Consider the following 17,979-nt stretch of genomic DNA (forward strand, 5'->3'; position numbering starts at 1 on the left):
TTTGTATCCAATGCTCAGAGTAATAGCGGCATAGTGGTCCTATGTCAAATAATTGATATCAAAATATTAGGCTACTTTATTGCTGCTGGTTGGGCCTTATTACATTTCTGACCCAGTCGATGCATCATCATGAACCTTCCAGACACCAGGTCGTTTGGGACAGGTCTGCATGCTTTCTGAACCCATAGTCAGGACTAAACATCGCTGATGATAACAGGGGTCATCACTCTCCGAACCCACCTCACCCCTGCCCACTTTCACAGGCTGGAATGGCTTAGGGTTACAGAGTACAGCATCTTGCAATGGGTTGCAATGGATTTTCCAGACCCACAGGATCGCACCCAGGGTGCCGGCCCGGTTCCGGCGTGCCGCCCCGCGTCCGAAACGGTTGAGAAATGACAGTATTACCGTTTGGGGGTCCCTCTACTGTACTGTACTCTACTGTACTGTACTGTTTGTTTGTGTTGCGCACAAAAACAACCATGCTGTTTTCGTGCTCATACCCACCCAGTCACCCACCCAGCTACCCAGCCAGCCAGCCAGCCACCCTCCCACACACATAGCTCCGTAAGAGAGTGGTTGCACCACTCAAAAAATGGTGGACCCTAAACAAGTGTAATGTGTAATCCACAGTAACAGCCTTTGTATTGAGTTGTGCTTTCATATGAACTGGAACCATTCTGCAAACTATTAAAAAATACTTCAATCAATCAATCAATCAATATGTCCATACACAAACAAATGTGTCTGTGGCAACGACTTGGTCTTACTCCGTGGCAAATTTTGGATTTCCTTTTTTACACACCATTATTAATGTTCTTTTTTTATCATGAGACCCAACTACTGAATGTCAAGTCTCCAGGTTTTCTTCAGAGTATGACACTTATTTACCATGACACTACGTAGGAGTCCGACTAGTACAAGTCATTCTCAAATGTTTTATTTGTAAGGACCCCCTTAACTATAATGGTGCATTTCATATAGTAAAGGGTGCATTTTATATAGCGCCTTTATCCAATAGATCCAATTACAATCCAATTACATACATTGTGCATTAAATTCACCCATTCACACACACAATCACACGATTGCAGCGGAAGCCATGCAAGGTACCAACCAGCACATCAGGAGCAATTTGGGGTTCAGTGTCTTGCCCAAGGACACTTCGACATGTAGACAGGAGGAGCCAGGATTTGAACCGCCGACCCATGGATCATTGGACGACCTGCTCTACCTCTTGAGCCACAGTCGCCCCAACTATGAGTTACAGACCTGTTATTGTCATTCAGAGCCAACTCTTACTTTATGTGTTTCTGTAACATTATTGTCCACTCATTTTCTGTGTCCATGGCAAAAATTCAATTTTGACTAAAATGTCTACTACAAGCCAGCATGGCGATGACCCCTGCTGATGAAGCGGTGTTCTGTTTTTATGGACCTCTCCACTATCTGGAATAAACTCTGGAAAGAAACTGCTGCAACTCTGTTAGCCTCATACTTTTAAATCACGGCTAAAGAACTATCTCTTTGCTGTTGCCTTTTGAGGTTTTTTAATAATTTCTTCTGCACTTTGATTTATGATATAATTTCTTTTGTATTATTCTGTATTTTCAATCTTAACTTTCACTTCACTTTCTTCATTTTCACTGTTTAATGCATTGTGCTTGAATGTCTTAATGATCAGTGTTTTGTGTTAAGGACATCGAAATGCTGTTAATGTGCTATCGTATACAAATAAACTTCCTTCATGGCCGATGAAGATCGCATAACGTTCTCTTGTATTATACCTTATAAAAAGGCTTGAAATGTCCGTGCTGCTCCAGTGTCCTCTCCTCCTTCTACAATTTCCCTTGTCTATACATATATTAGTAAGCGTTTATTACAGTACAATTAGAGACAAACAACAGTTGGTATTGGTATTCAGTTCACTGAGCTAAAGCATTCTGCTTATTATCTCTTATTTTAAAAAAAAATCACATCCTTTGTGTTTACTTTTTATTTAAGTAAATGTCATATGAACCAGAATATTCTCATTCAGTCTTCGGTTTCGGCCCAAAATAATCTGTAAAAATATTTTCTGTTTGGTGTCCATCTAATGCAGTCTAGAAAAATAGTGTCATTAACCTCTCATTGAAGATGCCTCTTCCTTATTTCAAAGCAAAGTTTGGGGAATAATGTAATGTAATGTTAGGCCAACACCAATAATTAAACAAATAAAATACATTAAATATATAAAAACATTATAACAAATACATTCTGTTTTTGTGTATCTTTACACTATACAGTACTTGATTCTCCTGTCTTATATAAGTGAATGATTTTATTCCAGAAATAAAAAATAATAATTTACCGTATATGAAGGAAAATAAAATATTTTGACTGAAAATGGTCAGGGAGTAAAGTAAATCTAGCAAAAGCAACTCAAAGTGGCATGCATTGCAAGCTGCATGAAATGAAAGACATCAACCCGTGTTGAACATTTTAGTCTGCTTAAAAATCAATTACATTAATTTTCTAAGCTATTTCCATTCAGTGTTTAAACATGAAATCACCTTAAACCCATGAAATGCCAAGCCAAGTGAGGTAGTGAACTTAACATAGACTGCAGTTTGTTCTAGTTTGTAGTCTAACTGTTTAATGAGAATGAGAGGAGATATTGTTCATCATAACCATAAGGATAGGTCATTGCAAATCAGAAATATACACATTTGAAATAACATTTTGTGCTTTGCACCAGCTAGCAGCATCGGGGGAGCTGTTCAGAGAAGATTCTTGCAGATTCTTTGTATTATCGATTACATCAAATGTTCCCATTTTTAGTGTGACAACAAATCTCCTTCATAAGCACCATGGGAATTCTCAAATACAACTGAAACAACTTATCTAATGTATAGAAAATCCAAGATTCACAAATGACGGTCAAATAAAATAGTAAAATTTGAATATCCTACTACTGTATGCTTGTTCAATTGATAAAAAGTATTTTTTAAATCTGTATATAATACATTACATTACATAAGAACTGACAAGTTTTACAAATATTTCCAATGTAGTTTGCATAAAGTATCTATTCATCATAAATGTTTTATTCAGTTGATCCCAATCTCTTTACTGTCATCGATGAACATAGAAAAATGTCTGTTAGCTCCAAGTTCCATGCCTGTCTTTCCTAGACCGTTTATTGAGCTTCCAGCAGTGCTCACTCTGTCCATGCCATGGAGCTGAGGAATGCCTCTGTTCTGAATCACGGAGATCTCATTGTTCTTCATGGCCAGGCCGCTGGTTATAGCAGCTGCGTAGCGGTTCCAGAATCCTGGGTCTACATTCATGGCTCGGGCTGCTAGGTCCTTCTGAAACATCTCACCAAACTTCAGGGCATCTCCTCCCAGTAGGGCCATGGGGTTCTCCACTGACAGCCGACGGCCTCTCCTAGCTGGGGCATTATTCCACATATGAGTGCCCATGTGAACCTGTAAATGAAGAGAGAAGAAGCCATGAAATCAACGTCATGAGCTACATATGAACCCAGGACCTTATGTGTTCGTATTATTATAAGTAACAGCACTGGTATGTGCCCTGGGCTTTAGCCGTATACTCATATTCACCCTTGCACTCCTTATATTTTTTGTTATGTAGATGTTGGAATTTATGCTCATTGTGAGATATAAAGGATGTCAACAACTGTAAATGCACATATACTGTAAATGTATAGATATAATGATTACATTAGAGAGTCTAATGTATCTACAGTCACAAATGCAAAATTTCAAATGCATATTTTTTTTTTATCTATATAAATGTCTGATAAAAATAATAATAGATATCTTATATGAGCAAGGATTATAGTCTGACAAACAAACACAAACATCTACAATACCTTCAGATTGCCTTTAGTAGTGAAAGCTCTGCCGCAGATAGAGCAGACGAAGGGTTTCTCCCCAGTGTGCGTGCGCTCATGGATCTGCAGGGCACTGGCTGAGGAGAAGTTCTTCCCACACGCATTACAGTTGTGTTGCTTCGGGGTCCGTCTAGGAGCAGCAGGCCCAAGCAAGGATGTCATTCCTGGGCTGCCAACAGACGGATAAGCCGGAGGAATGTGGAGGCTAAACGGTGCGTGTAGCCCCTCGTTTGGGTTGTTGGGCTGATTGTGCCCATTCATCTCAGTTTTTATCATGCCTGATGCACTGCTACTAATCAGGCTCGGAATGCTCTGACCTGCAGGTGAAATTAAAAAAAGGAATTGTCAATAAAATATGTGTTGTAGTATTATTATTAATATAAGGCATCATCATTGTAGTAGTTATTAATTAATACATCTCTCTCAGCGTTTAAAGAATACTTAACAATAATGATTAATGACTACTCAATGCGATGCGTGTAAAGCAAATATAGCCGTACCTCGTTCTCTGCTCAGATTAAATGGCATACTGTGGGGACCCTCCTCTTTCACACATGGTTTGCCTGGCTGTATTCCCCTCAGGTCCTGTGTCCCTCCAACCCCTGATGTAGAGGTAGGAGAGTCAGATTGCTCCCTCTTCACTGAGGCTGCCAAAGGCTCTTGAGAGTCTGATCTGCTAGTTGCCACTGGAGACTTGCTCGCTCTGCCTTCAAAATTGCACTGTATAGGAGATACACTGGGAGAGCTGGAAGTTTCAGAAAATGTAGGACTGCCTGCATTGTGATTTCCCAACTGTTTCTCTGTAAAAGAGCAATTAATAACAGCCCCACTGCCTATAAAACCATTAGCCAGTGACTTCATGCCAAAAGAGTGGTTCAGACCAACAGTGGAGTCAATCATTCTCATTTGGTTCTCCAGTGCTGCTATACTTGAAATAATGGCTGAGGACTTGGGGGGAGAATCACAGACTGATGCCAGGGGCTTGAAAGGACACAGACCGTCCTCCTCCATATTTTCTCCCTCATATTCCTCTTCCTCGTCCTCGTAGTCCTCCATTGAAATGTCATCCATGAGGTCATTGTCATTGCTGCTGAGGCTGTTGAAGTTGTCTCTGTCTGAGTCCTGCCCCTCTATAAATGATGAGTCTGGGATCTGACCACCCATGTGCATGCGAATGTGCTGTTGCAGCACAACAGCGTTGGTGAACTTCTTCTGACAGATGGGGCACGAGTGTTGCACACGGAGTGGAGGGTTCTCTCTGTGAACACCAATGTGAGTTTTCAGGTTGCCTTTGGTGGTGAATGCCCTACCACACACCTTGCATTTAAAAGGCCTCTCTCCGGTGTGGATGCGGTAATGCATCTTCAGCGCACTCTGGCAGCTGAGGACCCGGTGGCAAAGGATACACTGGTTGGGGTCAGTGATCCTTTTATCAATATTTTCCACCAGCTGCTGAAGCTTTGAGGTTTCAGATGTTTGCATAGTGTCCAGCAGGCTACCAGAGAGGAAGTTCATGTGCTCTGAGTTAAGTGAGCGAGGTGGGGAGTCTGACACAGGGGATGCCTGCATGGTGCAGGGCTCTGGTGTGGGTGTGCTGGAGACAGTTGGAGTGGTGGTGCTTGTGGCCACACTAATTGAGTTGGCCCTCATTCTTGCAATACAGTTTTGAGGCAGGTGTACTCCTTCTGTTTTGAAGATATTAGAGCCTTCATTCTTGCTGTTAGATTGGAGAAACTCTGAAACAGGAGGGATATTAGGCTCCCTGCCTATGCGATTAGGTGACAAAGACACACATTCACCTGAAGCTGTCCTATAGGGAGATTTAACGGATGGTATTACACTTGGAGAGTCATTTGAGCTTCCTATACTGGTGAGAGTAGAGGACAACGGAACACCCATCGGGGTGGGCAGAGTTGCCACCACAGGTTTGGTATCCAGCCAGGAGGACCCTGGTTTTTCTGGAGGGAATGACATCCCATACGGAATACCAGAACTTGTTGGCACATTGTCTAAGTATTCTGGCACAGGGTAAGGGTTCATCTGAACATGAGGATACTTTTCTTTGTGCCTCTGGAAGTGAACCTTCAAGTTCCCCTTGGTGGAGAAGCGATTACCACAGATGTTGCACTTGAACGGTCTCTCTCCAGTGTGGGAGCGCAGGTGGATCTGCAGGGCGCTGTCGCTGCCAAACACTTTGGCACAAAACCTGCATTTGTGCTTGAAGAAGGGCTCCTCCGGGCCGGGCTTGGTGTCGAACAATGACACGTTGGGCAGCTTTCCCTTCCTGTGCTTCATCAAGGCGGCAAGGGGGTCGAGTGCGTTAGCTGTGGCAGCAATGCTAGCCAAGGGGTTGGGGAAAATGACGCTGCTAGGGGGGCTCTGAGGTAGAAACGGAAGGCTGGAGGATGGGCTGAGGAGGCTGTTCTGCCCCAGCGGCAATGGATTGGGGGAGTCCAGTGTCTGGGTACAGCTAACGCTGGTTGTGTGTGAGCCTGTATAAGGAGGCAGCAACGTGGAAATGCTACCACTTGAATTGGATGGAGGCGGGGCCATGCTTTCTGAGGAAGCTGAAGTGTAGGGAGCGTCTCTAAAGTTGAATTGCACACAGGCTTCCATTTGTGAGGAGACTGGTTGCGACCTCTCCCGCACAGAAGACAAGGAAATGGAAGCCTGTCCATCAACGGCCGACGGCATCGTTCCCGACAGCGGCAGCACGGGTGGAGTGATGAGGCCTTGAGGTGGAAACGGATTAGGAGCCAGAGATAGAGCCCTGGAAGTGGGGTTTAACGCAGCCTGTGTGGGTTGTCTGTTCATGATAGCTACCTGGCTCCGGATCTGCTCGATGAGCTGCAGCTGGTGGACTTGCTGCTGCTGCAGAGCCAGCAGGTGCTCCAGGATCACTGGGATGGCCGCGGACGCCACCTTCCCTCCGGCACTGCTGCCACTTATTCCCTGGGAGAACTGGGCTACGGCCACTCTGGTGCTTTGGAGGATCTCCAGCGTCACATTTGTACTGGGCATGCTGTAGCTGCTCGCGGCTGATGTCAGATGGGAAGGACTTGACTCTGTCGAATCTTGATGCTTAGGGCTGGAGGTGGATGCTGTATGTTTGTCCTGTGGCCAGTGCTCACACTCTGTGGGCTCATCTTGGTCCCTCGCCTCCTCCAAAGGATCCAAGCTGTCGTTGTCATTCGACACCAGCATCTCTGCCGCCTCAAGCCCAGTGTCTATGGATTCCACAACGGTAGAGTCGCTGGGCACCATGCTGGGAACTGGGGAGGGTCCTTCTGGGGAATCCTCAGAAACAGGCATGGTGTCCTCATCCTTAACTATGAGCACCAGAGGGTCTTCAGTGCAGACTCTCTGATGTTCACACAGTTCACTCCAGGTGGAGAACTCAGCACAGCACTTCTCACATATGTGGGTCTCCTCACTGCAATTGTGGCTCTCCCCTCCTCTGAGCTCCATCCTCTCAATGTCCCCAAGAACACCTGCAACATCAAATAAAAAGGATACATAAATGTGTTAGAACAATTGATTTGAAGGGTAAACAAAAGCTTTCATTCACCAAAACGTATTCTGTTTTTTAATGCTCATATAATTGGCAAAAACAATTATAAGCATGAAAGTTATTTAAATTCTCAATTGTGGGTACATTGATTTCTAGTTGCTTTTATATAATTCAACATAGCACCACATCTGTGATTGAAAATTGAGCCTTAAATAGACCAATCAAAAAGAAACTTCAAATAATATTTTTTGTTTATCTTCCTAGAAATACTTGGATGAGATGTATTGTTTATTTATTGTATTAATAACATTCAGATAGTGTCACAACGCTGTCAATCAATGAAAAGGTTAGAAAACTGATTTGAGATATTTCAAACTTTGTGGTAGTAATTTTCTTGTAGGTGTAGCCAGCTTCACCCACGTGGCACTCAAAATAGGTAAAACCATGAATTAAATGTAAATACAATTTAACTGAGGTTTCATTCTGACAGACTGTGAGACACATCATATTTTCACAGGAAGTTAAGAGACGAAACAATAACAAACATGTAAAAATGATGTATTCCAAATTCTGGTGTGTTAAGGTGCGCTAAACTAAATTCCACTCTATTTGATAGAGATTAAGATTCCACAAGAAAGTGAAATGTACCTGAGAGCAATGAAAATATTTAATCATATACTATAAAATAATCAAATTTGGCTGAAATATCATGAAACACAATATTTGTTTTATTCTCAAGTTTTGTTTGAAAGTTGTAATCTCAAGTTTTGTTTGAAAGTTGTAATCAGATCAGAATAATCATCTCAATGTATTGTCGTTACAATGTTGTTTTTAATTAGATGTATACATTTGGTTGAGTAACCCCCCCCCCCCCCCCCATATAGGCTACTGTATATTAAATGTTCTTTCATACTGAATATGATCTTTGATATCATATATTTAATTTTGCCTTACATAAGTGGAGTTGACATGTAGTGTCCCTCTTAAAAAGCTTATAATGATATGCTGTTACATCTGCTCAGGCTTTGGCCCATTAGGAAGCACATAGCAATACCAGATGGAAACATTCTGGGAAATTAAGGGAAATCATGATTACATACACTCCAACCTCCCATCTCTTCCATCTTTTTTTGTAAACATCAATGATCATTTTGGGTTAGATTTTAGTCAGAGTGACATACATTTGTAAGGAGAATGGCAGGTGTAATTAATTTGAAATATTATGATAAACACAAAATAATGTTTTGGGGTAATTATACAGTATAAAATCTTCATTCAGAAATATAATATTTTTAGAGTGGCAGAATAAAAAAGTAGTAGGCTACCAATAAAGAAACTATACCGTGTGTTTTGTATGTGTGCCCTATTGTACAGTATATACGCACATGCATGCGCACATGCATGCACGTAGCCTACATGTGCTTATGCATGTGTGCATGACCATAATGTAACTATCAGGCACTTCTAAACAATACAATGTGCAAATCTATTGTCCCTGAGCTATATAAATGGTTATGAACATTCACACCAGAAGTGCTGACTCAGGGTCAATAGGCCTACACTGCTTGATTTTCACAAGATTCCCCACTTTAATGTAAAGTTAATGAGAATATTGTAAACAGAGATAGGTCATAAGAACAAATCCACATAGAGATACTAAATATTGTATAGGATATTCATTATTGGAAATAAAAAATATATACAGTATAAGAAGAGTTAGAATATATCACCTGTAACCTAACATATACCGTACACTTTTTTCCCCTGTGAGAAATGCATCACAATAATTATTTTTCAACCTACACTTTCAATACTCCAATGAAGCCAATTATCTGTGTCAGCGGCCCACAAATTGGGTGGTCTCAAGATCATCAAGGCAGTCCACCAAACACTAAGAACATCATAGCTTTTTTTTAGATAAGGATGCGTGCAGCCTGCATGTTCTGAAATTAACTAAAATAAAATCAGATAAACAGGTAGCTTGATGTCCACAACACCTTTAGAAATATCAAAACCAGCTCCCACACAGTTTCATATTAAAACAACTTCCAATTCAAGACAGACCACCAACAAAAGCCAACCGTTATACACAGTAAAATCAGAGTACAAATGGTTCCATTTGAACACTCTCAGGGCTAAATCAACACACAGCATTTCACGGTGTGGGAACGGTGTGCCGATTTACGTCCACTACTTGTTGTGTAACTGACTGCTTAATGCCGTATATCCATGCAAACCCCAACAGTAATTCGGCACAGCATTAAAGCCCTTTCGCCTGTTTGGTCCTATATAGGCTTCAGAGGTCAATGGCCCAGATGTACTAATTGTATTATGATCCTCACATGAAGCACTTGCCCCTAGCAGGGTGAGGTAGACAAAGGTTAAGTCAGCAGGCTCAATCAAAGCCAGTCTGAGAGATAGAACTCCCTCTGTCTGTATGGCAGGCTGGGGGTGCGACTGAGAAGGGCCTCGGTCCCCTCTCAACACCTTCTCATAGCCACAAATAATAAAGTGGCATAATAGCTACACTTAAGTGGCATAATAGCTACAGATACTGTAGTACTAAAGTGACATTATGCTGTGCAACAAAGCATGGCGCAAGAGCCATGATGACGAATGGCTGAGTTGCTGTGTTAAACAATCCTTTAAATGCATTTGATGAGAAATTATGCTATAAAAATTAACATAGACTAACGTGATCAAATTAGGTGAAAATAGAAACATATCCAAACAAATCGTTTTCCATTAAGCTTTGCAAAGGGTTAATGTGTAGACAAAAGCACATTGTGGACAATAATCTAATGGCCCATATGCAATTTGTTTGGTTGTTTTGCAGGTCAAATGTGCAAGTACATTATGCTTTCAGGACAAAACTGACCAGACTATAGGTTAGTTTAAAAACTTTACTGTCTGTTGATTGATGGCCTATAAGTTACCTATAGTATTTCAAACAAAATAGCATGTGGTCTAATTTCTCATTATGGTCGTGAAATTACATTCCAAACTCAGACTTGAAACTCAGATTTTTCAATATATAAAAATGGTGTTTAATAAAACAATTAACTATTGTAACATAGGCTACATATATGGAATCCAAACTAAAATATGTTTACTTCAAAGGGAATATATAGGCCTATACTGTACACACACATACACGCGCACACACACACACACACACACACACACACACACACGCATGCACGCACACACATGCACGCGCACACACACACACACACACACACACACACACACACACACACACACACACACACACACACACACACACAAAAGATTTAAATTAAGAATGATTAATTTAATAACATGATAACATTTTCATGCACAATAACCTTTCATTTTTCATGCAAAATTATTTCATCTCTCTCTATGTGCCAAATACCAATAGGCTAACCTCCTTAAAAGAAGAAATGTGATACCTAGCCTGTGATGTAGACTATTACAGGCCTATATAGTATTATAAACCAAATTATTATAAATCACTACAAGCAGAAGAGTGAGCTAATTTGATTAGAGCAAGCAATAGCCTTAATTAAAATGTCCATATTCAAATCAATTTATCCTAAATAGCACTGGGTCGGTTACTTCATATCGTATTGTAATGTAAATAAGCCTACGTTGTCTTCCATTAAATGTAAATCTTTTTTTTTGACAGCTACAGGGAGGCCTTGGACGTGTTTGACAATATTCAATGCAATCTGTAAAGAAAGTTATATACATCATAATATAGCTTATAGTATGGGCTGTTATAGGCTATGGAATATATTTTTTTTGTAAATATAATAATTCGATATTTTAGTAGCCTATTTTTCCCGTTAAAGTTTAAAGATATCCCATTTCAGGATAACGTGCCAAAAGTTGAGGCGTCTGATATTTTCATAGGGCCTGACGAGAAGAAAATATATTTAAAAAAAAGTTAAAAAACTGATAATTTGCAAATAAATCGTTTTTTTCAAAGCTCAAATTGTATAGGAAATAAAACCTAAACTTTTGTAGACTTGATTTGACGTAAAAGTAAATAGCCGTTTAAACTTACACATTTAGGCATGATAAATGCAATATAGCGTATAGGCTACAATTAAAAACAAATTAAGAGATTCAATTGTTAACCGACAACCGTAGCCTATGCTCTAAAGTTAACAGCTGAAGTTAAAACAAGAAGAGACAGGTGTAACTCATTCACACATAGGCCTACCATGTTCTGAGAGGACATCAGGTTGTGCTGCTTCTTCTTCATCTGACTTGAGATGCTGCGGCTTGGCTTGTTTGCGGCGGGACATGTTGATAATTCTCGGCGAGTTGCTCCTGTCTTTTGCCGATTCATCGGCAACTAACAAATGGGACCCTTCAGCGAGAGTCGGCTCTGTGAAATAAGAGTATTAGCTGGTGTTGGCCGTGGTGTGCGGATTGCGCATGTCGGCGTAATTATGATGGAGGAAGGATAATGCTTTACGACTCTTGCTGCCCTTCGATAGGTGATTGGCTCGTGTCCAGCAGATTCACACTACATATGGAAATGAGGGATGGCTTTAATAATTGCGCTGTTACTTCACTTCCTGTGTCCACCTGACCTGATTTTACGCATAACTCGCTCCACTTCCAGTTCCAGTCCAGTCCCAAGTTGTCTTGTAAGTTTCACATGCGTTTTTTAAGACAGTCCTCTGTCTGGTTGACTCGGCTTGTATTGAGTCTATTGACTGTCTGTGACACGATGTTGCTGCTCTGTAGACGTTAGAGGTTTTACATGTCCAAAAAACGCGACATAACCCGCGCTGCTTTCTTCTTGATTTGGTCTGAAATAGGTGCTCCGCTTTCTTCTCGGGTGGCCCGCCTGGTTTGGAAACTCTCGCCGTTGTTAATCTCACACAGAAACAGCCTTTCCTGGGCTAAACGGCACCGTTATATTTCCAGAGATGAATTTGGTTGCGCCTTCATGTAGCCTACAGCATATCAAGTAGGCTACAGCAAGGTCCAGCTACGCAAGCCATGCGAGACCGAAGAGTCCTACATGCGTAAAATCTAACTTTTAGTGCAAAAGCTCGCTTAGAGCTTGCTCGCACAGATCGCCGGCATGACTGATCTCTAAAGTGGACTCAAACAATCCTTGGTCTTGTTTGTGTGTCTGTGGCACCGGCGCTCTCTCTCCTTGATTCCGCAAGTTGCCTCCGCCTCCGGTCCATCATTAGTTGCCCTTGAGCCGACTGCGATAGGCTACTGCTAGGACACCACAGAAGGTGTTGAAGAGCTGTTACTTCATTTGTAACGACCACCCACTATTGGTGCTATGATACACTGAACGTCGGCATGCTGAGAAAATGCTGAAAATAGCTCAAGGATAGGATTTATGATTTAAAAAAATTAAAAATCAATTTTGCTGTTATTATACCCTTTCATCCATCTTTTATATCCACATGACACTATAACTGAGAGGGATTAAAAAGAACTATAGGCTACTTTACCAAAGCTATAATCCTTCACCAGCTATTGTCCAAAAAGTTGTCATTATATGGTATTAAAAGATGCAACCGGCAGTTGTTGATAACTGCAAGTACTATACACAACAGTCTAGTATTGATCGCAGTGTCTCCCATTCCTCTGCTATGGAGAGATAAGAAGGCCCCCACTCCTGGTGGAATATAATTTCTTCTGACCTATCAGGACTCTACAGACTTATGATGAATAGCCAGAGTGGCGAAGAGAGCCCTTATCTAGATACTCAACCTACCTTGATTTGATATTGATTCTTTGTAACCTGCTTCGGCACAGAATCAAACTACCAAGTATTATTACTTGACCATTATCTCGCTGCAAAATTCAAACTATTACCAAAGGCATCCCACTGATGTTTTATATAGACTTTGATTTCTTTTGTATATAGGATCTAATGACCATCATCATTTAGCATTTAGTATTTTATATAGTTAAAAAAACAAGTAAAAAGCATTAACATAACATCCAATTGCGCAAAGCCAGAGAAGAGTGGACATGCTTGCTTGCTGAGCTATATTAGTGAAGGCGGTCACCCCAGTTTCTTTCTAAATAGTGCTATAATTAAAGTTCACTTTCATGCAGAGCATGGGCCCAAGGCCAGCCTGTGTAGTGATCTGTGAATGGAACAGAAATAGACACTGTATATTGTGGAATTTATCAACAAGCAACTATGTGCCTGAATGTGTATGTTCATATACAGTATAGGCTACGGTATGCTTGTCAATGTTTTTATTAATGGATTGGATACTGACATTGTCCGTGTCAGTATCCAAGTTTGTGTGCCTTTGAGTGTGTTTGCTTATGTCACGATCGTCTACTTTTTTGCATCGTTATTTTCATGTCCTTGTCTTAGACCTTGTGTATTTGCCTATATGTTTATACGCGTGTGTGTGTGTGTGTGTGTGTGTGTGTGTGTGTGTGTGTGTGTGTGTGTGTGTGTGTGTGTGTGTGTGCTTGTGTGTGTATGTGTGTGTGTCTTTCTCAGAAATAGAGAAATGCATGAGGACAGTTGTAAATGATGGTTTCTGCGTTTATCATTGTAGATCAAGATCACTGGTTCCTAAAGTAGGGTCCGGGGGTTTCAGGGGTGTCCCCAACAAAATGAGGAATAATTTAAACACATATTTTATTGTTTTGATATTTGAATACTTAATCTTACTAATCCCATGGCCTATAAGGGGCCGTAGGGATGTCATGGTGGATGCTTGGACAGTCAGGGATCTCCATATATGTTATACGGCTATATGAATAACCGTATAAACTCAGTCACGTGTTGAGTTGTACGCCTGCTATTATTTTTTATTTATTAGAAATGTTCTCTAATGGGGTCCCTGGCAAAGAATCTTTTAAAACGGGGGTCCGAGGACAAATACATATAGTAATTTGGGGATCCTTGACGTGAAAACATTTGAGAACCACTGTTGTAGATTACATTGCTGCTGTGATTTACTAGCAGCCAAACGGATGAGCATATTGAACAGGCTGTCAGCCTGGAGGAATGTGATTGCAATGCTGTGAGGCCTCCTATGAAGATATGACAAACTATTGACCTCTGACCCTGAGCCAAGAAAGAGAGTGATCAGCAACAGGAACAAAAAAAGCAAAGCTTTGCAATAATATATCGGGTCACATGACATGACAGACACCACCCCTGCTAAGGGATGTCAAAGGAGGATGACAGAAATAACTTTGGGACACTTAGGCCTGCACGTTCATGAAATGGTCTTTATGAGAGGGGTGACTCATTACGAGTTGTAGCCTATACAGTATAGGCTATACTGTATACCAAAATTTTGTAATTATTGAAACTCTTTGGGTATACTTTAGCCAGTCAAATGTATATATTACACAGCAAAAGCTGTGGCTCAGGAGGTAGAGCAGGTCGTCCAATGATCCATGGGTCGGCGGTTTGAATCCCAGCTCCTCCTGTCTACATGTCGAAGTGTCCTTGGGCAAGACTCTGAACCCCAAATTGCTCCCGATGTGCTGGTTGGTACCTTGCATGGTTTCCGCCGCAATCGGTGTATGAATGGGTGAATGTAATGCACAATCTATGTAAAGCGCCTTGGATAAAGGCGCTATATAAATGCTCCATTTACCATTTACCATGTGTTAGTGTAACTCTAAGAGTGTACAAATGAAACCCATACCTTTCATAATGTATAACACATTTTATTAGCTGTACACACACGCACGCACACACACACACACACACACACGTCTAATACCGATTAAACTGATTCTGTATATCGATTAGTACAATTAGTATATGAGCCTGCCAGAAATTGAAAATATCTTTCTGTTAAGGGGAGTTCACTGTGGCAGTACTTTGAGCACTTCACCAGCATGCAACAGAATAGATCTCTAGAGGAATCACACACACACACACACACACACACACACACACACACACACACACACACACACACACACACACACACAGGGCCTGTTTCCTCGTATAATCACAAAAGAGATTTTTCTTGAAAATGATCATAAATCACCAGGCGGATCAATACAGTGGGCCCTGGCTGCGGTGGCCTGATAACACAATCAATACAGAGTATTTGGATTTTAATTAATACATGACAGAGGCTCAGCCCTGAAACAATGAAATATGATCGCGCTCCCCTTTTTGAAATAAGCCCTGTCCACCTGCAGAACGCCACCGATGTCCCCGATATCTTCCAGACTTCCACAGTTGTTCATCAGATGTCATTGTGAATGTGACACCATACCTGGGGAGAAACATAACAGGGAGAGAGAGAGGGGGGGGGAGAGAGAGAGAGAGAGAGAGAGAGAGAGAGAGAGAGAGAGAGAGAGAGAGAGAGAGAAAGCAGAGAGAAAGACAGTTACACACACAAATCCATATTGATCATTTAATTCTGAAAGTCCACAGTAGATGCATTTATTTGTACCAACACACAGGAAAAACAAGGGACCCAACACACAGTCCATTCATATAATTGTCAAAGTGGACATTGTAGCTCCTATTCAGACGGGCTCCTTGCAATATCCAAAAACTTCATTCAACATCTGCTGCCGCTGATTGAGAACCGCTTCTTCTTCCCCGCAAACAAAGAAAACACAACAGACCAAAAGAAAAAAAGAAAGAATGAAAAAACTAAATCAAAAGTGAACAAAGAGGGATTGAACAGAGCCATGAGTGATAGACAGCGTTGAGACAGACCTGTTAGGTTATGTAGTCTGAAGGGCTGAGCACACTGGAAATTTCTGATCACTTTAATTCACTACAACCAACTGGGGCCCATTGCTCGCTCACCCTCTTTGCTTTTATCTAACACTGTGTTGCTGTATTGATTTTTTTCCCTTCTTTATCTTCAAGGCTGGATAAGAGGACAGAGAACTAGGGGAGCGAGAGTGAATGGAGAACTTTCTTGAAGATTGCTGCTATTCTCCAGCTTATTGCCTCCTGTCGTTCATGGTTTCACATGACGTCCCCGGGTGTCAAGATCGTCTCTGAGCAGCAAACGAGGTAGATGATGATACTAGAGGACTGGGATCAAAAAGAAAAGGAAAGAGAAGATGGGAGTGTGATAGAAACCATACAAGATAGAAAAAAAGAAATAGATTAAATGTAATAAATCCCTCCTTTTGTTGTTATGCGATGAAGGATAATAAAAGTGCAGTTTTGATATTAGCTCTATAGCTTGAAGCTAGTGGTAAAAGAATGTCAGTAAAATGCCTCTTTATAACTTTTGGTGGGTGTGTGAGTGCGAGTGTGCGACGTGCGTGCGTGTGTGTTTGTGTGTGTGTGCGCGCGCATGTGTGTGCCGTGCATGCACGTTCACACATGACGCAAGTGCTTGTGTGTATTTTTGATACACGAGTATTTTGTTTGAGGAAACTAAGATTAACCATCTCTTCTTTCGCTGCGTTCTGACACAAAAGCCTCATAATGACATGTTTGTGACTTTGTTGATACTCAAGTCTACATGACAACAACCTGTTGGCAAAAAAAGAGGTACACATGTTACGGAAAAAGGAGGAAATTATTTATTCACCGAGGGTATACTAGCTTTACAACAATGGATGCAGTAAAACAGTAGGTAATTACAACCTTTGTGCGAAATAACATCTAAAAGAGGGAGAGGAAGCTCAAAGTACCCTACAATATGTATAGCTCATGTAGCTGAAATAGCCCAGACCCTGTTATTACAGAAAATTGTAAGAGTATGGCAAATTGAATTGAATTGAAGTATATTATACTGACCCTAGAGTAGCATAATATACTGGGATTATTACGATATGGGATCGAGATAAATACAACAAGTTGCTGACAGTAAATACACAGATTCTGTTTTCACCGCACAGCAAAATCCTGACTTATAGTGACCCTTACGGATCCATTTTTAACACAGGTTTTTGCTGTGCAGTGATAAAATAGCAAGAGGGTTACAAAAACGTTTATGGCAAAGGATTTCTTCATAGACGGAGATATTCCCGAATGTCTCTGTAGGATGCCGAGTTCTTTAGGAAATCCCAGCAACAATTAGACACAATTATTGTTTTCAATAACTATAGACTCACTTGATCAAAGTAAAAGTATAATAATCCTATTCATAGATAACGGAACAATCTGATATGTCCTGATGTTTAATTTCCTTATTTTCCAGCATTAGCAGAACAGAGTATTCCATGCCGACTGAAAAACAATCTAGTTGTCAATCCATTTACTCAAATTAAGATAGGCCTCCCTGGGACAGTTTACATGGCAGTGTTAAACCTTTCTTCTGACTGGGTATGACTGAAGAAGAGTAAGGAAAACATTTGAGAAATTCACAAACTGTTGCTTTGTATAGACTGTGATTGGTCCGAGGTCACTTCAATCCAAGATGTGAATAGAGATGATTCTATTGATGTGATGTCTAGTGATGTCTCCAGAAGACAAATTGTACTGGTCTACCACCAACACATATTGAAACAGTAACCCAACTTACCCAAGCCCAACAGGCATCTTTGACACATTAAAGCAACATATGTGAAAATTTCAGAGCCTCTTCCCGGTCCGGCATGCATCGCAGTAGGAGACAGGAGAAGAAAATAA

The 17,979-nt window shown here is 41.0% G+C and overlaps 1 protein-coding gene across 1 annotated transcript; it reads right to left on the minus strand.

The window, feature by feature from the left end:
- Positions 1-3,089: 3,089 nt before the first annotated feature.
- On the minus strand, positions 3,090-11,704 carry sall3b (spalt-like transcription factor 3b; the record flags this gene model as incomplete). Its single annotated transcript, XM_083778084.1, has 4 exons — positions 3,090-3,470; positions 3,878-4,221; positions 4,399-7,389; positions 11,620-11,704. The coding sequence occupies 4 exons, from the start codon at positions 11,702-11,704 to the stop codon at positions 3,090-3,092; spliced, it is 3,801 nt and encodes a 1,266-aa protein (XP_083634210.1).
- Positions 11,705-17,979: the final 6,275 nt, after the last annotated feature.

The sequence above is a fragment of the Protomyctophum parallelum genome (genome assembly GCF_964188405.1).
Source record: "Protomyctophum parallelum genome assembly, chromosome: 1".
Classification (NCBI taxonomy): Eukaryota; Metazoa; Chordata; class Actinopteri; order Myctophiformes; family Myctophidae; genus Protomyctophum; species Protomyctophum parallelum.